Here is a 26,186-nt window from a genome sequence, read left to right as displayed (position 1 = left end):
ATCCTATTCTTTTTACGATGTCTGCCTTCTTCTAAGGGCTACATGCTAATACTTGCCTTCATTCTGATTTTTCTTGCTATGATGGAGACTTTGGGGCAAAACCAGACTAATGATGGATTTCAGTATAATAGTATTTCTGCATCCTTATTAAAAAGCATGTGTATTTGTACAGGCTGTAGTTAGAAAGGTAATCTTTTGTCTAAAGAAAGTGATGTTTAATATCATGGCAAATCTTGTAAACTTAATCAGTAATATGCTATTTATCCAAGTTCACAGAAAGAGAATAGGAGAGAGCAAATAAAGAGGACTTCAGAATTAAAAAGGAGAATGCCAAACACCTGGTTTAAATCCAAGCAAACAACCAAAACCAAGCAAACAAAAAAAGTTCTGTTATTTTCATGGTGGTTTGCTTTACAGCTGGGATTTACTTGTTGTATAGTATGCAACAGTTATTTTTGTGAAGAAAAGGTGAATGACATAGGCACTGCTTCTTTTGTGTTCTTAACACCTGTTTCATTCCTTCTCCTTTTCTCAGTCATCTCAGGAGATGTACACTGGCCTTATAAAGCTCTGCACTGCATACTGAGGCACAGGGTATCTGGGTTTGCTGCATGCCCTTAACTACTTAATGATACTAATGCAGTGAAAATTAAGTTCTTAACCTTTTTTATTTGTTTGTTTAATTGCTTGTGTGTTGTTTCTGAAGTATACCTTCAGCAGCTCTGTGGATACAGAAGATAGCTGAGTTATCGTTACTTCATTAGCGAGCAGCAGAACCCAAGGGTGAAGTTGCTGATAAAGCTTTATTGTGGAGAGTTACCTGGAAGTATTTGTTTGTCTTGGAGAATTTTGTGCTTCGCAGTGCAATTGGAGCTATGTGTTGAAGAGCCAGTGTTACATTTTGTGGTTCTGAAGAGGGGAAAGAAATCATGTGATATTTTACATCTTAGTTTGTACAGAAATTTTTACAAGTGATATCATGTTTACAGGACATGCTTGCTTGCTTCACAGTTGTTGGTGGGACTGTAGGATATAGATCTGTGGATATAACTAATCAAATCTAAAGAGAAGAAGAGACACATGTGGCATTGAAAGAATTTCAGAATTGGAAAAGGTCAATAGAGCAAGGAGAAGAGAAAGTGACAGCAGAACATAAAGGAGGGGGAAAAAGTCAAATTATGTAAGTCTACAATATAGATAATACTGGGAGTGGAAATCAAGGAAGATAAATGCCTTATAAAGTGCCACAAATAAATCCTGCTGTTAGAGAACACCTTGAACTGCACCACATGTCTATAAATCAGATAAATTTTCTTCATACCTCAGAGAATTTATAATTTCCTTTTAAAGGCTAGATACTTAAACATTTCTTCTGTTATAAAAGAGTTACTGTCTTTTTATAAGGTGATACACTCTATCTGTTTTGCCTTCTCATACGCTTCAGCTCAGATGAAAAAATGAGAAAACTGTGTTTATTTTTTCATAATCTTCCTGATGCTCTGACTTAAGTGGTTATCTGGAAGTTTTCAAGATGTTGTGCTTTTCTTTAATTAGGGGAGAAATTGAAAATAGAGACATTTACTTTTTTGACCCCTTTCTCTTTATTAACAAAAATGGCACAAAGTCATATTCTGGTGAAAACAACAAGAAGAAAAAAAAAAAAAACTATCAAAGGATAATTTTTTTGTTCCTAGATAGTAGTGCCTTACAAACAGCCGTCAGCCAAGAAACCTCAGCCCACAACCCTCTCGTTGCCTTTTCCCAGGGATAAAATTTCTTAAGTGGACTCTTCTTTTTAGCATTTCCCTGTCTCCTCCTCTTGTAGTTCCCTCTGATTTTTCCTTTCCCCTTCCTGATACCCCACTGTAACAAAACAATCGTAGCAGAACCACTTTGCTTCCCATGGTTCTTGGTAGTGACAACTGTCTTGGGGTTCAGATTGTTCTTGCTTTGGGTCTTTTTCCATTAAGGAGCTTTGGTATTTTTAAGGATTTTCTAGAGGCCTATGGGTTAGGGTTAGGGTTATAATAACTGGTGGTTTATAATAACTGATATTAATGTGGTTTTGATATGAAATTATTTTCAAAATGGCTCTCAGATTCTCATGAGGCAAGTCCCACTAAGTATAATTCAAGTACTGAAGCTGCAATTCTCTGTATATTCAGTGACTGGGTTTTTTCTATTATATAATACATTACTTTTCACTTACTTAACAGGAATGTTCTCTATTAGAAACTATTTCCTTAACACAGAGAATCAATAAGAGCTCACAGTCTTTGCTTCACTTAAATTGGAATTGTCAAGCCTGTTGTACTTTGTAGTACAGCTCTCTGTCGCCAGTTCATGCATGTTTAATCTTTAATGGTGACCACAGGATCTATATAGTGCATACATTTTGACAGTTTTGCTTTTGTTATTTTCAAACATTAGGGAACAACTTCGAGGTTCATGGTGCAGAGGTAGAAACATTCCCCTCCCACCTCCCCCATAAAGGAAGTCTTTTATTCTGTCATTTAAAGAAGAGGACAGTATTGCATTGCTGGCTCTTCAGCCAGTGGTATGGCATCACTAGCCTAAGATGCATCTTCACTCTCAGTGGAAAAAGTTACTTTTGGACTTCAGTTTTAAGAGTGCATGTGCACTTGTGGCCTTTTCTCTCATCTGACATGCTTTCTTAGCAGAAAGCAACATATTTGAAGAGAGGCTTGTTTGTTTCAAATGTGTTATTTTACACAGAATGTTACTGTCGTGCACCGGGCCCCAAAACAGACCTGATGGCAGAGTAGGACAATATTACGAGTTCACAGATAGCACTGGGTTGGAAAGAACCCTCAAAGGTCATCTTGTCCGATCCTGCTGTAGTGAGCAGGGGGCTTCCAACTATATCAGACTGCCCAGGGCCATATCAAGTCTGGTCTTGAATGTCTCCAGGGATGGGGCCTTTGCATATAGAATTGTTACAAAGCTGCCTGTATAGGTCTGCTCATTAAACCTTGAAATAGGGACAGAAGTACTGTGTGGGAAAGTCAGGTTTAGACACTGTCAGTATGGTCTATGGGTTTCCCCCCACCCCCAATTTATTCTACCTGCTGGTTTGAAAGAAGTAGTTGCTTTATTCTAATAATTTCTGCACCTGAATCCTTCAGGGATCCTGTCCTTTCCACACTGCTTTTTCAGTCACTTCATTAGTGTAACCTCTATCAGGACTCTTCATGAGTCCAGCGTCAGTTCCCACCTCTTCTCACTCTCTAATTGGTACTTTTTTTATCTTTTCCTGCTTCAATTGATAAGGTGTCACACTCAGCATCTCCGAGTCTTCTTTTTCCTCAGCTAATAACTAGAGTCTGCAAATTCTTCTCCAGTATTCTCTACAAGTTGTTTGCTTTCATCAACATTAATCAACTCTCTCTTGTTATGGTGGCCATCCTTCTCCTCTCCTATTTGTAATTCCTTTCTCTCTGATCTTCTTTTATTCAGTGAAATCCACACTGGTAACAGTGAATTCACTCTTCTGGTTCCCCTCTGCTGGTTTTTGGTACTATTGCCACCTCTTTTCTTTTCTGCATGAAGTTCAAGTTTCTCATCTTCCAGGAATCACACTGAGCAAGATTTACCATTACAATCTATTCCTGTTGAACATTTACACACAGATTTCCTGACATTTCTTGCTTTTGCTATACTCATGCAGCAGTCAACCTTTCACCTTGGGTGTAGGACCTTCCTCCCCTTTCTCTCATGTGAAATATAAAAATTTCCAAGAAAGGTAGCCCAAAACATGGAAGTACGTTGTGATGTGTGATATAACATACAAAATGTTACACTCAGCATTTTGTGTCAGAAATAAGCTGATCACGTGAGAAAAGCAAGTAATCTACACCTACTGCTAAGTATGACCACAAGCACGGCATGCAAGAAGCAGTGCTTGCACATTGTCCAACTTGACTCTTACTCCCAAAAATTCTTCCCATCATGATAGGCAAAAACATCCTTACAAACAAAAATGCAGCATATACATTAAACCTTGTTCAGAGGGCTGGAATACCTCTGCTATGGGGATTGGTTGAGGGAGCTGGAATTGTTCAAGCCTAGAGAAAAGAAGGCTTCAGGGGAACCTTAGAGCTGCCTTCCAATACCTGAAGGGATCCTACAGCATAGCTGGAGAGGGATTTTTCATAAGGATGTCTAGCAATAGGACAAGGGGAGATGGTTTGAAGCTGAAAAAAAGTAGGTTAGGAGGAAGTTCTTTAGTACAAGGGTGGTGGGACTTTGGAATAGGCTGCCCAGGGAGGTTGTAGATGCCTCCTCCCTGGAGGTGGTCAAGGCCAGGCTGGATGAAGCCTTCAGCTGCTAAGTCTGGTTGAGAAGTCTCCCTGCCTATTGTGGGGAGTCTGGAATAGATGATCTCCAGGGTCTATTCCAACCAGAGCCATTCTATAATTCTGTGATTTTAATTATGCTTATGTCAGTCTTTAAAGGTCATCCATGGTTTGTTTTTTTTAAATGAGCGAATATTCACCTCAAATTACAAGTAACAATGCTTCAGAGACCAGTTCACATTTTCCCTTTCTACTTGATGCAGATTCCCCTCCCTGCAAAACCATTCATACTCGTGTACCATGAAGAAGAAACAAACACACACATTTTGGCAAAATTCCCTCAAATATTTTTATGCACATAAATAATGCTTTCTTATTGTTTTTCTTGAATTATATGAGCCTTCCTGAAAGTGGTTCTGCAGTTAAAAACTTGGTAGGTGTATCTGTTCCTTTAAGTGTTCTAGTTCAGCCACAAAATTTAAAACTATTTAAAGACAAAACTTAGCAGTGTTGAATTTTTAGCATTAAAAAAAATGAACAAACAATTGAAATTACAGCTCTCTGGATTTTAAAATTGTCACAGGAAAATGAATATGTATCACTCTTAAAATGTAAGGTCTTTTCAGTGGCTCCAAATAGTGGTGGTTTGGTTTTGTGTTTTTTTTTTTCAGACAATAGTGATCTCCAAACCATGTTTAATTTCTGCTCAAACAAGGCAGAAAAGAATACAACAGATAACCTTATTCATTAGCAATTATTGTATTTAAATGAAAGGGTAGTGGGCTGATTGACATAAACTCTAACTTGTTTTAGGGTTATTTGAAGCAATGAAAAGCCAAGGCTTTACAAGTAGCTCACTTTTTCTTTAAGCTGTGTTACTATATCCACAGAGTCCACAATGCACCATTCTCTCTGTCTTGTGTATTATTATGGAGGTGAAGTTTAAATTAGCTAAACTCAAATTGCCAAGTTATTCACATTGGACACAAGCAAACCTATTATTCTTTACAACTGAACACAGCCCAGTGCAACTGTAATGCTTCCACGCATTTGCATCAGCACTGACCTGTACAGTGCTGCTCTAAATGACTCCTCAGATCATTCTGCAGGCCTTTTCAAACCTTTGGCCTCCCTCCTGAATCTGCCATCACAGATGCCAATTGTGATGAAGATAACCTCTGCTGCCTGAATTTCATCCAGGCCACCAAACAGTTGCCGGGTGCTAATATCAGGTCTGGGTCAACATAGGCGAGGTGACCTACGCATAAAGGGTTTCACATCTAATGACAGGTGTTTAGTGCCATTCAGTTACCTGACCTCTACAGAGACAGACCATACCTCCCTGTGTAGATAATAATCTCCCTGCTCCAGAGACAATCTCAACCCTTATTAAGATGTAGCACACATCTTGCTATAGCAGCTACAACATGTGTATGATAGATGCAGGTTTAGATCTTGCATTTTTACTAGAAGCTGATATTATTGACATTAAAACTGCATTCTTTAATTCTGATAAGAAACATTGCTGGGGTGTAAGCATAAGAATGTTATATATCAATAAAAAGGTAAAATTATAAATATTTGAAGTGTCTCCACCAGAATACAGACTAGTTAAGAACAAAATGAGATATAAGGACTCACTCGCTAGTAATCCCCAGACACGTCAACTTCAAGATCTCACAGGTAAACAAAACACCATGAAAACAAAAGCAGGATTAACTAAAATCAGCAGCTAGGCTACCAATTACTACTAGTAAAAAAAAAAATCTATAGTATTGTTCCATTCTCCATTTATTGAGACCCAAACTCACTGAAACTAGTAGAAGTCTGTACACTCAGTGTATGCTGTCCTGGGTTTTCAGAAGACAAAAACACCGTCAGTGCTGCAGATAAGCTAGCAGGAGCAGTTTTCTCAAGGATTTGGTGATCCTTTTCAGGTTAAAAATACATTAAAAATAAAATACCTAATTTTATTAGTTTCTGCAATAAAATGTTAATAATATAAGGGGCAATACCAGGACTGGTTAATCATTTACAGCTGCTGCACACCACCAATCCTCAAAAATGTGTCCTACCACAAAGTCAGTGTGTTAGGTTGTGCCTTCATTTATGCATCATTCTTCATTAGCTATTTCAGAACCTACTGCTGAAAAGCCAACATGGTTTCAAGACTGAAATAATATGAAAGCACGCACTGGAAAAAAAGTAAACTTTAACAGTCTTACCTAAATTTTGCCAAAATAATTCAATTGTCATAAAATAGATGTAGTCAAGGAACAAGGCAGCCTTGCTGCATAATTCATCAGCCATTTTAATCCTCTTTATGAGTATCAGATTCTCTACAGAAATGCTTTTAAAAAATGCTTAAGAAAGATCATTGCTAGTTAGGGATTTATGAGATTGCTAACAGATAAAACAATAAACCAAAGCCTACCCTATGGCCTCTGTAATGGCATACAGTATTAATTTGAAGAAAACCTATACCCCTCCTCTGAAATCATAAGCAGAGTGCAATTATTAATACTTCACAAGGAAAACTGATCTGAGTTCATGGATTCTCCCTAGCATTTAGCTTCATTGAAAAAGTTTACACATAAAGAATTATTTGCTGAATTCTGAGATTACCCTAAAACTCATTTATTCCACTCAAGCTAAAGCCAAAAATCTGATCAACAAAACTGAACTTTATGTTAGCAGAGTTAGTGCTAATTAGTGGAGAAACTTTACTTTTTTGACTCTTTTGACTTTTTTCATATGTACCCACACTTAAATGATTTGATATACTGACACACTGCAATATAAGGTACACTGGAAAAGTACATTACTAGGATTGTGAATTAAATACTCAAAGCCACAGAACACCAGAACTGATTATCTGTGCAATGTGAATTCATACATCCTGACTGTTTTATTACATCTATCCCACAAAATTTGACCCTCTTGTAGTCAATACTGAATATGTAGAGTGGAAATAACATAGCATGTCCCACTGGAATGACTGAATTGCCAGGTAGGAAAGCTTTGGTTCCTTCTCTTCATTTTTGTTCTCTAGTCTGGCATTCATGACTGCTCCAGCAAAATCAGACATTTCTGTCCTCTGAGAAGCTTCAACACCGTCAGCAGGGAACAGACTCTTCTGTGCTCCTGTGCCCTGCTCCAATCTGGTCCCAAATTCCTTACGCAAACAAGTTTGCAGGCCAGAAGACTTGGAGATTGGGGTGGGTGGGGATGGGATGGTGCAGCTGGCAGAGGAGGAGGGACATAACAGTACCAAATAGAAATGTATTCCTCCAAATGAAAGCTTAAGTTAAGCAAAGAATAACACAGTGTCATCATGAAGGATGACATAAGTTTTGTTTGCAATAAGGGTGTATTTAAATGAACATAACCCATGCATTCTAGTATAAATATATCATGTTTATAAAATTGACCAAAGTAAAAATGTGTTCATTAACAGCCTCACACAGCTCAGGAGTCTGTGCATTTTACTAAATACAATTTTTAACACCTTATTTCATGAATGCACTTCTGTAAGTTAGGCCTTTTAAGCATTCCTGAAATTACAAGTGAAGGGTTTGTGAAGTTATAATTGCAGCTTCCTGTCGGACATTAGAAACAGGGGTAGTGGGACACTTCTTTACAAGAGCAGGGAATCTCTCTAAAGTAAATTATTCTTCAGATCTGCAGTATCCTGTATTTCTATCTGCCTCTGAATGTTTTCTTTTTTAAACTTGTATCAGAGGAGACATTCTTCCTTAAAGTACATGATATGGCCAAAATGTATATTCCACAATGTCAGTCTGACTCTCTGTGCTTGAACCAACTCTCTACAATGTTTTATGCTGTGTCCAGTTCTGGCCCCTCAGTTTAAGAAAGATTTTGACTTGATGGAATGTGTCCAGAGAAGGACAACAAAGCTGGGGAGGGGTTTGGAGCACAAGCCCTATGAGGAGAGACTGAGGGAGCTGGAGTTGGTTAGCCTGGAAAAGAGGAGGCTCTGGGCAGACTTTCTTGCTGTCTACAAGTACCTGAAGGGAGGTTGTAGACAGGCGGGGGCTGGTCTCTTCTCCCAGACAACCAACATCAGAACAAGAGGACACAGTCTCAAGCTGCACCAGGGGAGGTTTAGACTGGATGTTAGGAAGAAATTCTTCATAGAGTGAGTGATTGCCCATTGGAATGGGCTGCCCGGGGAGGTGGTGGAGTCGACATCACTGGAGGTGTTTAGTAGGAGACTTGATGGAGTGCTTTGTGCCATGGTTTAGTTGATTAAGATGGTGCTGGATGATGGTCTTGAAGGTCTCTTCCAACCTGGTCTGGTCTGTTCTAGGATATTTGCTCCTTTAGAAAAAAACCACACACAAAACATCAAATACATTCACAAGCACTATTCTGATTATGTTTCTTATATCACATACAACTTTTAATTGGAAAATTCTTACACTCTTGTTTTGAAACAACAGCAACAGCAAAAAAATGAGTCATAAGACATAAGTCCCTTCAGCACTTGCAAATATCCTTACTCAGTTATGCAATATGTTTGGTGTGCTTTCACCATCCTAAGCTAATTCTGGTTTATGTATAGCCTTTGCCAAACTAAACCAAATTTTACTTATGTTTCATGTAATTTTAATTTTTTTCTCCAGTACAAATTCTGCCTCAGATGCTTGGATGAAAACTGTAGTTGAGTTTAAATTTAGGAATGTCTGTTTTTCAGGTTTAGAAAGATTCAAAGGCTCAAGAGTTCTGAACATTACGCTACATGGCTATGTAACTTACCCACAATAAGTTTACAAACAGGTTTGCTACTAGCAGCAAGGAAGTGCAATGCAGGGAATAATGGGCTTTTGTGGGAGATGAGTATTGTAATTTATTGTGGCCTTTATCTGTTATTGTAAACTTAGTATTTGGTAATATAATTTCAATCCAAAAATAGAAATGACAAACACATCTAATAGAAGGAGTGTGCTGGTTGGAAATTATCAAATAACTGATTATTGGAGTATCATACCCACCAAAAAAAGCTGATATGCCGTCTGAAATCTACTTTCTTCACTGTAGGTTTAAAAAATAAAATGGCAAAGTCAAACCTGAGCCTTTCCATACCTGCTGCTATGTAGACAGTTGTAGTTAGGGCTGGAGAGAGATGAAGCCAGTGACAGGAAGGGAAATGTGATTAAGTAATTCTCAATGTGATGCCAACTATGACCTTTGGATTCCATTTCAAATCTAGCCATCATGTTACCAAAATAGTATTGTACAGGATGGATACTGTTTTGTTAAAGTGATTACTAATTGGAATTTCATACTTCCAACTAAATTATAGCAATGCTATGATAGATTCCTTTTATGTGCATGTGTCACAGTGTTTTGTAATGTGCTACAGCATGTTTGTTTTGTTTTCTTTTGACACACAAAAAGACTGAAGAAAAATACAAAAATAACACAAGAGTCAAGTTAAAGAACATGTCAGTGCTCACAATTTGAGTTGGTTTTGTACATCAAATCCCAGCTGGTCGTCATTCATTAATAGGTTCTCAATGGGGAAATGTTCAAATCTTAGTAGAACATATGAAATGATATTTGGTGAAACAATACAGCAGGAACTTGTGGACTGAGATTTGCTTTCATATTAACACATAATAGGTTGGAAAAGGCATTACAAAACCAGTGTATCTCTAAAATATTTCACATGGTAGCTTGTCTGGCTGAAGCAAGTTCCACAGCCTTCATTGCAAAGGTGAGTCTTGAAAATCAAAAGAATGGAATGGAATGGAATGGAATGGAATGGAATTAACCAGGTTGGAAGAGACCTTTGAGATCATTGAGTCCAACCTATCATCCAACACTAACCAACTAAACCATAGCACCAAGCACCCCATCCAGTCTCTTCCTAAACACTTCCAGTGATGGTGACTCCACCACCTCCCTGAGCAGCCCATTCCAATGGCCAGTCACTCTTTCTATGAAGAACTTCTTCCTAACATTCGGCCTAAACCTCCTCTGACGCAGCTTGAGACTGAATAGTTTCTTTCCAAAAGCAATGCATCATTTTACCAAAGGCTAAGCCTTCTAACTCTTGGTAATGATTATGTGAATGAAAACAAAGGAAGGAGATACCAACTCAAAACGAAGACGCATCAAAGTCACATTTTTACAGTACCTAATTTACTGTGAATCTGAAGGAATTGCAGAGTGTTTGAAATCCATCATTTATAACTTGCCTAAAATTTGGCTTTAAGCAACTCATTATAGAGGAAATACAAAAATAGCACTTGTTCATTTGCTTGTCAAGCAGGTACAGGTACCTGAAGGAATATAAAGTAACAGGCAGGCCCAGTTAGCGCCACTGAAAGCAGAGAGAGTCACCTGAACATGTCTCAGAGTGTGCAGTACCAAAGGTTCATTCCATGGTGATAATGGAATAGAATAGAATAGGTATAACAGAATCTTCTGCTGATGGAACAGCTGTGCTATTGACATTTGCATTCGGATCACTAGAGTGAAATAGGTTTGTTTGTCAGTGACAGCTTTTTGATCATTCTGCAAGGAAATCAAAAGTTTAACAAAAGCAGTTATCTCCAGTTACAAATAATCTCCAAAATATGATATCCTTAAATTAAATATGTAATCTTACTTCTTGCTTTCATCCTGAAGCGCTACATTATTTTAACACAGTAGAAAACACAGTTTGAAGATATTTTTCCTTCTGCTGAGGTGTTGGCTCTTTACAGTTTCAAAACCAAGCCCAATAGTTATCCACATGGAATTGCATTTTAAAAGTATACATCCTATTTCAAACAAATAGCTATGATGGAAATATTTTAATTATGCAAGCAGAACCTTGCTCAGGTTTACTAGGGATAATTGGTTCTAAGAAAACACTTTAAGACAGAAACTGATTAGAAACTTGGAGCATTCTTCACAACCCAGTAACCACAAGCTCCATGTCTGCCACATCAGCTGTGTGTCCCACCTACTGAGTTGCTGGAAACATTCCTCACATCCATGAAAGTAAATTTGGAAGCAAAACCTGATCTCATTTCTTCAATTCCTCTATCCCATGCATGCTCAGTAATAAGAAGTTTTTTCTGAAGTAAGGTAATTGACTGTTCTACTCAGAAATTGCAGTTTTGGGGGTCAGTTCAGATTTTGCTTAAATGCATAAAATGTAGAATCAAATTCCTGTGATATCAGTACATCAGAGCTGACAATATCCTAATATCAATAATGCAGCTGATAAAGGAAAAAATGCTCATTAATTGCATGTAATGTGCAGGGTTTGTGCCAGAAGTCTGTTACTCTGTTTTGCTGAGTATGTTTCCAGAACAAACACAAGGCTGAAACACAAAACCATCTTAGTCTTTATCTTTTTTCCCAAGCAGGTGTGAAATGCAGCTCAGCTGAAAATAGTGCAGTGCAAACTTGCAAGTGAATTAAGCCTTATACAATGATAAATAAAATGTTCAGTGATGTGCTTTTGGTGTGACTGAAGAAGGCATCTGGATAAAATTGAGAACGATAGGAGAGTGCTAAATCATTTTAAAATGTGCATGAACTTTAGAATGATGTTGTCATCAGATTATTTATATTCCAGATGTATAGAAGTGCTATATATTTTAGATCTTCCATAGCAAAACAAAAGCTTTGAACAAGTAAAATTAAGTATTTAGATGCTTTCATGCAGGATTTATCTGTTCATATTTTGCCTTGCCTCTATAGTTCTCTCAATTTCAACTGTATTTTTGTCATTCTAGCTTTGTACTTTGTGGTACTTTTGTTTCATTATGTATTAACAAACAATTTGAGTTCACACAGAACTGGCTATTCCTTAGAAAACTTATCCTCAGAGTATCACCAAACTGCACAAAAAACAGGACCCAAAGAAATGTAATAGAAAAGCTCCGTTACTTGTACTATTTAAACAGATAATAAAAGAAAAAGCTTTGCATGCCTTCAGTGTTCATCTGAATTAACCATGTTGTATACAGAACACAACTAGCTTATAGAACAGCCAGCAGTAAAAGGAAGTTGTTTCATGTGTGAGACATAAACTATTGTTCAAGTGATTCTCAGTACTCTTGCTTTATCAGTATGTATAAAGCTTTAGAATGGAATAGAACAAACTAGGTTGGAAGAGACCTTCAAGATCGTGTCCAACCCATCATCCAATACCATCTAATCAACTAAACCATGACACCAAGCACCCCATCAAGTCTCCTCCTAAACACCCCCAATGATGGCAACTCCACCACCTCCCTGGGCAGCCCATTCCAATGGGCAATCACTCTCTTTATGAAGAATTTCTTCCTAACATCCTGCCTAAACCTCGCCTAGTGCAGTTTGAGGCTGTATTCTCTTGTTCTGGTGCTGATTGCTTGGGAGAAGAGACCAACCCCCATCGGGCTACAACCTCCCTTCAGGTAGTTGTAGAGAGCAATAAGGTCTCCTCTGAGCCTCCTCTTCTCCAGGCTAAGCAACTCCAGCTCACTCAGCATCTCGTCATAGGGCTTGTGCTCCAAACCCCACCCCAGCTTTGTTGTCCTTCTCTGGACATGTTCCAGCAAGTCAACATCTTTCCTAAACTGTTTACCACAGAAACATATGGAAGAACATATTCTCTCTTTTTCCAGAAAGTTGTATCAATTAAACTATTTTAAGTGGTCTTTAAAAAACCCCAACACACCCCAAAAAAACTCTTGTCTTAGGGTAGTGCCTTTCTTTTTCTGGGTTTCTTACATGTTTGTTTTCAGCATTCACCCTAAAATATTGCTGTTATCCATTACTACCCAAGCCACAAACATTTGTTATACCTTTTCAGTTGGTGATTTTCTACTTCTCCCTATTTTTTGTGTTCTCTTTCCGCCAACTATTGAGTGTAGCCATCAAGTCTTTCTCATAGTAACCTTTGTTAATTTTCTCTGTAGCAGCTAAGCACACCAAGCATTGAAAATGTCACAGAATAAACAACTCCAGCTCAAGTCTTCCTCCTGTCATGCTGATCTGTGTAGCAATTTAACAAAACCAACTTTTACTTTATAGCCACATTTGTTAATGTGGTATAAACCTACACAGTTAACTATGATTTGATTTTCTTCTGCTTAAATAGATTAAGCAAAAAAAAACAAATCTGTAACCAAATAAACATCTACCTGCAAAGCCTCATTGATTTAAAAGAATATTTATAAGTAATCTAATATAATTTATACTGTAAGATTTGCATAACTAAGTAACAGGACTAGATTAGCATACAGAACAAATCACAACAGTTTGGTATGGTGAATACAGAACCGTTCTAACCCATCTCATGTTCTGAGTGGTAACAAGGAGTTTCTGATACTAAGGCAAAGGGGAATGGTGTTTGCTGGTGCTGTCCATATTTTGGTATGATGAATATGATGTTTAAGTATTTAGCAAGTTATTGTACTCATGGGAAATGTTTTCAGAGGACTATGAATGGGGCAGTAGGCATGGAGGGCATAATGCATCCTCAGGGATCTCGACCACATAGGTTATAACATTTTTCCTTTATGTATCGTTCTATCTAGATAATATACCAATATATGCATCCAAACATTGTTTGATAGCTTCCTCTTACATTGTTGGAATACTTTCTGGCCATGTTATCGGTAGTGAGACTTTTTTTAGTAGGTGTCACCATTCTAAACTTTTAGAAAAAGTGCCTGCCACAATTTGAGTAGTCTCCAGTGACAGTTTCCACAGTTTCCACTGGAAACTACATACTGTAGCTAGTAACTGGTAGTCTTTTCATAGAATCATATAGTGGCTTAGGTTGAAAGGGGCCTTAGAGATCACATACTCCAACCTCCCCGCCATGGGCAGGGACATCTCTCAACTAGACTTGGCTGCCCAAGGTTTTATCCAGCTTGGCCTTTAACATCTCTAGGGTGGAGGCATCCACAACCTCCCTGGACAGCCTGTTCCACCATCTCACCACCCTTATACTGGAGAATTTCTTCCTAATACCCAGTCTAAACCTACTCTTCTTCATCTTCAAACCATTTCCTATTGCTAGACACCCTTATGAGAAATCCCTCTCCAGGTTTCCTGTAGGATCTCTTCAGGTGCTGAAAGGTGTCTCTGAGATTCCCCCAGAGGTGTCATTTCTCTAGGCTGAACAATCCCAACTCCCTTATTCTATCCTCATAGCAGAGGTGTTTCAGCCCTTGGATCATCTTTGTGGGCCTCCCCTCACCTTGCTCCAATAGCTCTTTCTCCTTATTATTGGTAGTTAGTTGGTAAGTAGCTGTGTATGTATCCAGGGTGTGCTATATTGAAATGGCTGCCTCAGTATGGGTTGGATGATGGGATAAACACTGTGATGCTGGACAATTTTCACATCTGTTTCCAAGCCTGTATGTTCTGTGGAAACATTTGTGGGGAAAAGAGATCTTGTGAAGAGTCAAAATCCTTTTTTAAAGGTGAAAATACAACAGTAGTAAATACGAAATAAAAGTGCTAATTAATTCAGGGCAAACTCTTTAAAGATACATTGATCAGAAAGAGAGAGACAACTTGAGGTGAACTGTAGACTTTCCAAATATTATTGTAGACTTTCCAAATATTGCTTTCCAAAGCTTAAAAAAAGCTTACAGAAGATCGTTTTTGATTCAGCTGTCAAACATGGTTGCAGAGACCCAATTTAAGGCAGACAGTAAAGGTTTTTGATGAACATTCCTTCAATATGCCACCCCATTGACAGAGCAACCCTTCTTTTTTTTTGTAGGGTAGTGCTGGATTCTTAAATGAAACACACTAGGTAGGAGGAAGTTGAAAAGGCTTCAAAAGCTATCATCTGTCTCAGAACTAAAGGATTTTTTTTCCCCACTCTTAAATTTCAGTATCCTGTGTCTTGCATGCATTCACAACATAGTAAAGCTGTTAAAAAGATGTCAGTGTCATAGCATGAAGAACTCTGAGTAAGAGCAAAGTTGTGGTTAGAGCTGGTCAGGACAATAGAGGTTTATTGCTTTCTGAATTCTTATTTAAAACTTTTTTTTTTTTAGGTTCAGTAATCATTGATGAGGATAAAAACAAGTGTAATCATCAGTATCATTAAATTTCATCAGCAGTGGAGTTTGAAAACTTTTAACATATTATAAAGAATTTGACAGGTTAATAGGGTTTACACTGTGCAATTCAAGGTTTTTCTATTGTGAAAGATCCATGTGCAGAGGTCTTTATAGTTCTTCTGGAGTTAAATTATCAGATGCCCTATTCTCAAATAAAGTCTGTATTATGCATGTTTGAAGTTTCAAGTGTATAATAACTGAAATAGTGTAGCCTGCCAGTATCACATCTGAGTTTATTCTTTCTTCCTTCATTGCTTCCATGTCTTTTTCTATAAAGCTGCTTTCCAGACAGTTGCTCCCCAGCCTGCTTGTGCGTGGGACTCTCCCTCCCCAAATGCAGACTTAGCCCTACTCAGTGTGCTGCTGGTTTGATCATCTTCATTACCAGACTTGAGCTTTTCATTTGCTTTTGTAGTAGTAGTTGGTTTTGTGTTGCTTCGAGTAACAAATAAATTCTTATTTTCAGGTTTTTCTTCTTCCAAGCCCTTGAACTGTATTCTGCAAGTGATAAATCTTCCCAGCATTTTGCACTTCACAGTTCACAGAACAAATTATTCAAACATCTTATTACTGTTTTATTAAAACCTTTTGCTTATGCTACAGCACAAAAGTGTTTTGAGTTTTGAACTAAACTGGTGTTTTATGGTGTTCAGGCTGAACTCCACTTACACTGTTTAAATGTTTTTTTTTTCTTTACTCTTACTTTCATCTCTTTCTTCTCTGAGAGATTTAATATCCTAATTTATTTTATTTCCTTTATTTATTTATTTTATTACTGGCTCTTTGTAAATGAGCACGTAACTCATACGGCTCAGCTGTCACTGATGTAGTCACTTTACAGTTATAGCTATTAAAGGTGAGCTTTCAGAAAATTGTTGACAATTCAATGACCTGAATGTTGGTGACAGTCTGATGAATTATTATTCTTTGAAGCCCCCCATCCAAAACTTCAGGTGGTTATAATTTAATTGTCTATGTTTGCCCCTCAGTTTAGGAAAGATGTTGACTTGCTGGAAGGTGTCTAGAGAAGGGCAACAAAGTTGGTGAGGGGTTTGGAACACAAGCCCTATGAGGAGAGGCTGAGGCAGCTGGGGTTGCTTAGCCTGAAGAAGAGGAGGCTCAGAGGAGACCTTTTTGCTCTCTACAACTACCTGAAGAGAGGTTGTAGACAGCTGGGGGTTGGTCTCTTCTCCCAGGCAACCAGCACCAGAACACGGGGACACAGTCTCAAGCTGCACCAGGGGAGTTTTAGGCTGGATGTTAGGAAGAAATTCTTCATAGAGTGAGTGATTGCCCATTGGAATGGGCTGCCCAGGGAGGTGGTGGAGTCGACATCACTGGAGGTGTTTAGTAGGAGACTCGATGGAGTGCTTTGTGCCATGGTTTAGTTGATTAGGTGGTGTTGGATGATGGGTTGGACACGATGATGAAGGTCTCTTCCAACCTGGTTTATTGTATTGCATTCTATTCTATTCTTATGAGTTGGAGAAAGGATGAACCAAGCAGGGGCAAAACTTCTGAGTCATTAAAAAAAAAAAAAGAAAGTTTTAAAGTACTTTCAACTAGGGGAAATGTTGGTGATCTTTTTTTGGAATTTGCAGTGCTCTATTTCTGTGGCTGTAGGCTGCAAACAGATTGGATGTCAGACTGATTGTCAGCGTTTGTGGTAGTGGTTTTATACGTGGGTGGTTTCCTCAAGAATTTTGGATTTATTGTAAAAGCTAGTGAGGTAACTTTCTTATAGCTAGCTAGGTATTAAAATACATATTAATGTGTGACAAGAATTTGAAAACTTATCTTCTGTTTCAAAGAAAAGTCATTCCTGAAACATAACTCACTACTAGAATATTAACATCTGTATCAACAAACCAGGCACAAATACAGGCCAGGTGCAGAGTGGATTGAGAGTACCTCTGAAGAAAGAGGCTTGGGTGTACTGCTTGGTGAGAAGCTCAGCATAAGACAGCAGTGTGGTCATGCAATCCCAGAAGGCAAATTGTATTCTGGGCTACATGAAGAGGAGTGTGGCCAGCAGGGCAAGAGAGGTGGTTCTACCCCTTTACTCTGCACTTGTGAGACCCCCAACTCAAATACTTTGTCCAGCTCTTGTGTCCCCATCATAGAAGGGACACAGAGCTGTTGGAACAAAGCCAGAGGACAGCCACAAGGGCTGGAACACCTCTGCTATGAGGATAGGCTGAGGGGGCTGGGGTTGTTCCTCCTAGAGAAGAGAAGACTCCGGGGGGACCTTAGAGCTGCATTCCATTACCTGAAGGGATCCTACAGGAAGCCTAGAGAGGGACTTCTCATAAGGCTGTCTAGCAGGGGGACAAAGGGGAATGGTTTGAAGCTGAGGGAGAGTGGGTTTAGACTGGATCTTAGGAAAAAGTTCTGCAGTATGTGGTTGGTGAGGCTCTGGAACAGGTTGACCAGGCAGGTTGTGGATGCCTCTTTCCTGGGGCTGTTTAAGGCCAGGTTGGATGAGATCTTGAGCAGCCAACTGTAGTTGAGAGACATCCCTGCCCATCATGGGAAGGTTGAAGTTGATGTTCTGGACCTGAGGTCCCTTCCAACCTGAGCCATTCTATGATCCTATGATTCTATGAAAACACTACTAGTTACTAGGTACAGTATGTAGTTTTCAATGGTCCTACTGTCACTGGAGGCCACTCAAATTATGGCAGGCACTTTATCTAAAAGTTTAGAATGGTTAGGCCTATTAAGATAAGTCTGCTTACTGATAACAGTGCCAGAAATGAGTCCAACACTTTAAAAAGCAGTAATCAGATACTGTTTGGATACATATATGGATGTATTTTCCAGGCATAACAGAATAATATGAATAATCACATGAAAGAATACAGTTTAAATTTTAGAAAAAATAAATGTGTTTGATGTTACTTCTTTGAACCTGCTATGAAGAATGTCTTTGCAAAGAGAACACATCAAGAATTTGTTTGATTTACAGAGGAGATCTGACTTAGGGAAAGTTAGAGAAAATATTGAAGCTTCACTATTGAAAATACTAAAATAAACAAACACTATAAGAAGTATGAAAGGTAAACATTTCTTTTTGTAATCCTAGTATGCATTGCTTTAGTTTTTTCCTTTGCTGTGCATTCTTCTGCCTTCCTTCCTGTCCCCTTCCCCTTTTTTTTCTATTCCATTCTGCCCAAAAGCACAAATTGGAATAGATAAGTGTTTTTAGATGTGCCTGGTTCCTTGCTAAGATGCCCCATACAAGTTAGCCAAGAACACTGCTGTAAAGAGAGGGAAACATGTTCTATACACACCCCAAAATAACCATGATTGCCCAGCTTTTTCTCCTCCTCACATGACAGGCAGAAGGCCCAGATACCAACCTGGGGAAATTATTTTCCAGTGATGGCATCTGGCTTTTTGGCACACTCCACTGACATTTGTGTTGGCTTCTTTGCCATTGCCTCTGGGTGTGTTAATGGGTTAAGTTGATGATAGGATGTTGCCTGAGCCGGGACGCCACATGTCTTCTAAGTCACCTTTGATTTTGTTCAATTTCTGTAAGAATAAAGCTGCCCTTCATCCCACCAAAATCTTTGTACTTCAGTTGACATACGTAATGATGTAATTTAGGATAGCCTTGTTGTGCTAATGGATAATTTGGATAGGAGAAACCACTTCTTTGGGTATTTTACACATTAAAATGATGCCTGCCAAAACTTATTAATATAAATACTTTATTCAAGGACACTGTTTTCTTCTGTGATCTTAAAAAAATAAAAAGACCTAAAAACTCTGAAAGTAACATTTCAATGAGAAAAAGCAATCATTTTCATAATCTTGATAATATTCAATTGTAATTCCTTGTCTTGTGCTCAAAAAACCCCAAAACCTCAGTATCCTTTTATATATTGCAGGAAATGTTGATGGAACATTTAGATTCTCAAGTAACAAGTCAATAGACTGCTTTAACACAGCACAAAGGGTAACTCCAATGGGCTTATCTCACAGCAACATGGTTTCTAGTTCTGAAATATCAGTTTATATGACAGTAATTACGAAAACAGATTGGCAAGGAGCCAAAAAGTGGCATCACATCGACAATGGGCTGAATGCAACTGGGAGCTGTGGAGCAGAAAGGCGTGATGCCAGATTGTGTGGCAGCTGAAAATCTTATTGGTGACTATTTGCTGTGCAGTCTCAGACACATCTAAAAAAATTATGCATTCCCTATTGATTTCATGCTAAAATGGTAAAGGGAAAAAAAAAAACCTCTTTCTGAACTTGAACACAGTACATGCTGACAAGTTTGTACTCAGGATTTTCCTTCTTGCACTTCCTTGTTCCTGTCTGCCATTTGGAAGTCCAGCTTCATGTATTTGATCAATACTGTGTACAGAGGGCTGCAGATAGAGTTAACCATTGGATTCAAACTTTTCCTAAAGGCTTGATTTTAGGAAATAAAGGGGGGGGAGGCACGTTGGGAGGCAAAAAAAAAAAAATTAGAAAAAGAACCCAAAACCAAACAAAAAATAACCAAAAACTTTCCACATATTATTGTTTTTTCCCTTCAGGAAATCTATTTCAAAATTCTGGCAAAATATTGATAAGCAGCACTTTGCTGAAATATACAGAAACAAACAAACAACACTCAAAAACTACGTGATCTCTAAAATAAGTGGAAAAACATAAGGCACACCCAAAAGTCTTTAACTGTGTTGTGTGTCCAGCTGAGAGAGTTTTGGAGCTTTGTTGTTGTTTTGTTTGTATGTTTGTTTGGATTTTTTTTTCTTCAGGAAGCAGTTCACACAAAACTTAGATTCAAATCTCTCTGCTGGCTAGTCAACCACTGTACATTTTAGAAAGTTTTCTTATCATTGTTTGAATTTGCCATCATTATGCAGAGTACTCAGTAGATTAAGATTAATATTATTTTTTCTCTTACATTAATTAATAGCTTCTCATTGTTGAGGCCAGTAAGTCCAATCAGATATCTAATGTTATTTAGATTATGAACAACTTTTAATAAGGAAATCCTTTGGCTGTAAAAGGCTTGGCATTTTCTTCTGTGTCTCTCGACGGGATATCCAGGCAGGTAGTCTTGCAATTAATCTTAGCAGTTCTTTCATTCATTCATTCATCGCCCTTGATGTGCGAACGGCGTTGCCGGGATCAGCCGGGCACAGCGGCGGGTCGGTCGACGGGAAGCTGTGCGGCGGCTGATGTGAGCCGCGTCCCCGCTAGATGGAGTCCCCGGTACAGCGGCGTGCGGGGCCGCCGGGACCGCGGGCAGAGAGAGCAGCGGCTGACAGGGGAGGGAGGGCTCCCGTGCCGGCATGCAGCCCTTGCTGCCCGCACCGAGCACTCCCCAGGAAAGCAGCCCATCTCTTCACAAATCACTGCTGCCGACTCGCCCAGACCTGAGCCAGAATCAGGTCGTTAGGGCTGTCTTCTTCCCACCCCCCCTGCCCCTCCGCCGTCCCCCAACCCCCTTGCTTTCTACAGAATATCTAGATACTGGAGTTCAGGAAAATAAGGCCTGGCAAGGAACATATATCTTCTGCTTGGAGGTGTCTGTCACTTTTTAAGTGCTGAACGTTTTAGTCTATTTAATCACTTTGTTACCTTCCCCCCTCCTGAACACGATGGTGGGAATGAGGGCTCTTGGCTGTTTGTGTTGCGAAAACTGAGTGAGTGTTGAATGCTTACGAACTATGAACTAAGTGGTGCTGAAGAGGTTAACTGTACTACAAAGTCTTTGTAAGACACTGGGTATGAAACACTGGAGAAGTCAATGGACGTAACGCAGTGCTTAATAGAAACAGAAAATTAGTGATTCTTACTTGCCTGAGGTAAGCATGAGCCTCTAATGTCTTGATCATTGTGCAAAGACCTAGTAAGAAGAGCAATCTTAACAGAAACCTTAAATTAGAATTAGGGCTTTTCATGACAAGAAAATACCACTGGAAGCATGAGACGATGCCCATTAATTGAAAATAAGAGAAGGAAAACCTTTTTTTTTTCAGTCTTCTTGGCAAAGCAAAATACTTAAAAAACATCAGTGGTATTTCTCTAGGTTATTAAAAAAAAAAAACAAGCATAACACACACATAGAAGAAAATAGAATGCTGTGTGGAGTAAAGGCAAAGATAGTAATGATTGCTACTAATTTGTTAAAATGTGTAAATGAAGTATTCTATTTTTAGGCTCATAATATGCTGCATTTCCTGATTTGAAGTCCTGGGAGCTATTTTTTTCCTGTGTTGCTAGAAAAGGAGTGTTGAGTGAAAAGACTGCACCAGCAGTAGCTTCTGTACCACTTGCCTGAATTATTTTGATGCCACATCAACAATTTTATAAAGTTGCGAAGGAAATGTATTAATCACATGGATAATTTAATATGTAGTTGTGGCTATCATATTATATTAATAAATGCCTGATGTCTGGAGGCATACAGTCTTCAAAATGCTGTAAACTTCTTAGGGTAGGGTACACCTGAGACAAGTTTGATGTGTAAAACGATGTGGCCTTGCAGCTGATCTCATTGAGATCTTTCTTTCATTTGATGGAAAAGGTTTAACTGATTAGGCAGTCTGTGGTGATAATTCTGAAAGTTAACTTCTAGGCTGAGTGTTTGTAAATGTGAAATGGGAATTTAAGTTCTGAGAAGTAGGAGCTGAGTACTAGACTGCAACAAACCGAGCGGATGGTTTTCAGCGGAACATGTTATACTAAATAAATCGTAATTGTTCTCATTGTAAATCAAAGAGCGTTTTTATATTTGCATGTCAGCTGTGTGAGAAAGACTGCTGGGTCTTTTTTGCTCTCTTTCAGAGGTTCTTTGGTTTTATTTGCATCTTCAGGATTGATCAGCACATTGTTGTTGGTATTTTTTAAATGGCAGTCTTACCGGATGGGGGAAGAAGCTGGCTGTCTGCAGGTTCTCTGCATGGGCTAGATGCTGTGACAGGGACAATCCAAACAGGTGGGAGAGGGGTAGTGGTGTAGTAGGCATTGCACCTCAGATGGTTCTGTTATCATTGTGGAAGAACTACCTTTCTAACTGAACTCCCACAAAGGCTGATTGGGATTGTGTAGGTTGGTATCCTCCTTTTGTTTTGAAACAGGTTTGTCGTTGTTAGTTGATATCGAATTGATAATATCAGCAACAGAGTGTGGGATACCTGAGGTGAGTTACCAACAGCAGCACTGAGGGAACTGGAAGATGATGTAGGTAAAGTGAGTTTTGCAGTTGCACACATTGATTTGTAGAGAATAAGAAAAAAAAAATCAAGTTATTAATAATTTGTAGATGAAATATTGATGGGGCATATGCTGCTGTGTGAAATTGCATTGTATTTACAACACAGCTGTTACTGTGCCTGAGGATAGAAGGTCAGAGTGTCTACAGTCATTCATGTACCTCTGGCAACTTTGTGGTGGCGCTTGCTGTATATATAGCCATAACTTGGAATGTGGTTGTGATTAATGGGTTGGGTTTGGTAGAAGAGTGTGTACAAACAAGGAAATGGTTTTAAAGAAGAAACATCGATTTTATTTGTGTAAAAATAAAGCACATTTGTGTTACCTTTTTTTTTCTTTTGAGACCTAATGACAGGTTATCCTTGGAAAGGGTGAAAATTGGTCGTGTCTTTCCCCGGCATCTCTTGAAGCAGCGTATATCAAGTTAAAGAATTCTATTTCTTTTTTAGGTCTCTTGCACTGCTGAATTATGTATGTTTCTCTGTTGCTTCTCTGTGTGTCAGTGGTTTAGATAGTTAAAACACTGATGTTCTTGTTTTAATGATAGAAATATAAGGAATTCATTGTATGTGTGGGTCATATTTCTCTTGCTCTGTGAAACGTGAAAATTAAGGATGAAAGACCAGTGAGAAACTTACTTCTGCAATTAATATTAGCTACATTCCCACTACTAAATTCTCTTGAAGTAATTGTTCAGTGCACTGCTTTTAAGAGTTTAATCTGTTTTATGGCTATCCTTTTAGCTGTAAAATAGTGCAATAGACAGAAGAAACTTTGCTTGACCATCACCACGTTCCAGAACGTCACTTTGGGAAATTGGATAGACTTATATAGTTCCAAACTGTTTGGCTAGGAAGTGTGCTGCCTTTGATTTTGACATAATGTGGAACGAGTTGGTTATTTGCCTCCTTACATAACGTATTTGTTTTTCATTAAACATTCTGATAAGGTCTTATTAAAGTTCCATGTATTATTTATGGTATTTCATATGAAAATGAGCTGAAGGGAAAAAAATCTATCAGCTTAGGGCATTTGCAGAATAACAGCCTTTCTGTGCTAGGGGAAAAAAAATAAAAAGGAAAAAAAAAAGCAAAGCATGACATCCTCCTGTCAGAACAGGAGACTGCTTTAAGGCAGAGAAAAAGAATGAAAGAAAAGGAGAAAGGATATAGAGAGAGCTCGTTTCTCCTCACTTCCTCTTGCTCTATGGCATGTGTGGGTTTTTTCAGTTGGTTGGGTTTTTGTTGTTTTGTGGGGTTTTTTTATTATTATTATTTATTTCTGTTAGTTGTTTGGGGTCGGTTTGTTGTTTTCTTTCTTGTGGTATAGAACAGCACAAGTTACAGATTACCCTGTCTGGGCTGTTCTGGGAGACCAGTCTATGGCAAACCGGAAAAACATGGCTGTTTCCTACGCCAGAAAACAATCCCTGTGTTGAATGAGTGTTCTGGTGCTGATTGCTGAGTCCTAAATATGTTGGTTTTGTTACATTGATTGCTTTTGAGAAGGAAAATCACATAACAACTGATTCTGCTGGAGATTTTTGGGGGCGTTGCATGAAGACTTAGTGGATCTAAATCAGTCTCTGAAGCTTGTGTGGGTGCAGGTATGTGTGCGCTCATGAAGAAAGAAAAAGAATGTTTTGCTTTTTTTTCCTAATACAGTGCCTGAGTTGCAGGGACATCTTTTGTACCTGTTTCCAGCTAAGTGGGGGCTAGTATTTGCTTTTAAGGGTAACATCAAACCAGTTGTTGATTTCTCTTGTATGTGGGTTGTTTGTTTATTTCTGTTAATGTTAAACTCTTGATCTAAGATGTCCTTTTTTTGTGGGAGTTAAATATCCTATAAAATAGGTAATTTTAGAATCTTCTGCAGAGTCTTTTTGAAAGGAACCCCTTCAAAACCTCAGGTGGTGCTTTGAGGTTTGACCTTCTTTCCTGGAGGATTAATACTTTATTCATTTGTCAAATTCTAATTAAAAATAGTGGTATATTCTGTTATACTTGAGTTCTATCTAAGAAAAAAAAAAAAAAAAGAAAGAGAGAGAGGGACCTGTAATATAGTACCTCAAGGACAAGCTGTAATATAAATTATTTGATTTGCAGGTCACATCCTACTTTATTACATAAAGACTAACTAGATCTACTAATGAATAATTATTACTCCATAAAATAAAGGGGGGGGGGGGGGTCGGGGAGGGGGGAGGAAAAAGCCTGCAAGAGTGGAATACTAATTTGAGGTATCACTCTCAAAAGTAAGAAAAGTAAACATTAAATTGTGAAAATTGCAAATGTAATTTTTTCCATGTAACCTGATAGGGCAGTCCTCTATAATGGATTGACTAGCTGTCAAACAGATTTGTAATTTTAGATGAGATGGGGTTTAGACCAATTTTAAGATACAGCCTTTATCCAAGCCTGCTCCCCTCCCCCAGTAAAGTAGACACAGTGTGCCAGAGAATCTTATTTCATTCCTGGTGTTTCTGCTGCAGTGGTTAACAAATATTCCACAGTTTCACTGTAATGCTTTTATAGGCTTCTCTGGGAAGCTAGATGGTGAACGAAACGTAGACATAAAATTAATTTCTATTTTTAAAAAGCTCCTTTCCTGATAGTATTGTGTATTTGCAGGAATCCTCTTGGCTAGCCAAGATTCTTTCCCATCCTCACTTTGTGTTTCATACTTTTGTTCTTGGAAGGGGAAAGCCCTTTTTATGTCAGGTGTGAGTCCTGGGAGGGGAGGGGGGAAAAAAAAGTGTGTGTGTGAGTGTGTATGTGTGCGTGCGGAATCATAACAGGCATTCAGTCCCCGCTGGGCAATGACACTAATTGCCCAGATCTCATGGATGCCTGTGATGCAGCACGCTCACTTTCTCTCCTTCCCTATCCTCTCCAGGGATTTTTAAAATGCAGTATTTGAATTTTGGTGAGTGGTAAAGACCCTGCCCTAGGACCCATTTGACAAATGAGAAGCTGTGCAGCATCAGCACCAGCCGACTGAGCCTCACTGAGTCAATCTCTCTCTCTCTCTACTAGTCAGCAGCTACTGTTGTGAGACAAGCTTCAGCTCTCTCTGTCATTGAGGAAGTTCCATTTGCTCATCAATAGGCTGCAGGCTGTGTCTTCTTTTTTTCCTCTCTGTTAAAAATTCGTAGTTCAAATCTACCAAGTTGCCTTAGCTGACAAATGAATGTAGAGATCTAGCGCTGGGGGAAAAAAGGCATTCAAGAAATACTGTTTCTTACTTAAATAATCAGAAGGAAAAAAGCATAGTGACAAGATAGGGCAAACGTGCTTGCATGCAAGCCCCCTCACTTGTTCTACGTAGACTTCAGAGCAACACCATGCAGCATCCCCTTACGGGTGCAACCTGCGTGGCACTGCCGAATGTGGGCATGTGTCCCCAGCTCTCCTGTGCCTTGACTTTTATGTACTTACAGCAGGTAAGTTTCCTTAACTTTTTCTTTTCCTATAGTGCCTGCTTTGTCAGCATCGTTTGGGGGATTTGTAATCTTGGAGGTATTTTTTTGTGTGAA

The 26,186-nt window shown here is 38.7% G+C and overlaps 1 protein-coding gene across 40 annotated transcripts in view; it reads left to right on the top strand.

Moving 5' to 3' along the window:
- RBFOX1 (RNA binding fox-1 homolog 1) overlaps positions 1-26,186 on the top strand; it is an 840,672-nt gene that overhangs the window by 530,481 nt on the left and 284,005 nt on the right. For 3 of the 40 annotated variants that reach the window (XM_054180672.1, XM_054180649.1, XM_054180685.1), the window contains exon 1: positions 25,513-26,093. The exons of 32 other annotated variants lie outside the window; for them this stretch is intronic. In XM_054180672.1, coding sequence (XP_054036647.1) covers positions 25,950-26,093 — 144 coding nt within the window. In that variant the 5' untranslated portion in view covers positions 25,513-25,949. Of the gene's footprint in view, positions 1-25,512; positions 26,094-26,186 lie in introns of those variants that run through there. 5 more of the 40 variants (XM_054180643.1, XM_054180684.1, XM_009898817.2 and 2 more) reach the window with 3 other exon arrangements.

This window comes from Dryobates pubescens, chromosome 4, assembly GCF_014839835.1.
Source record: "Dryobates pubescens isolate bDryPub1 chromosome 4, bDryPub1.pri, whole genome shotgun sequence".
NCBI lineage: Eukaryota > Metazoa > Chordata > Aves > Piciformes > Picidae > Dryobates > Dryobates pubescens.
The sequence above is the reverse complement of the archived record's forward strand: the minus strand, read 5'-3'. Positions and strand labels throughout refer to the sequence as shown.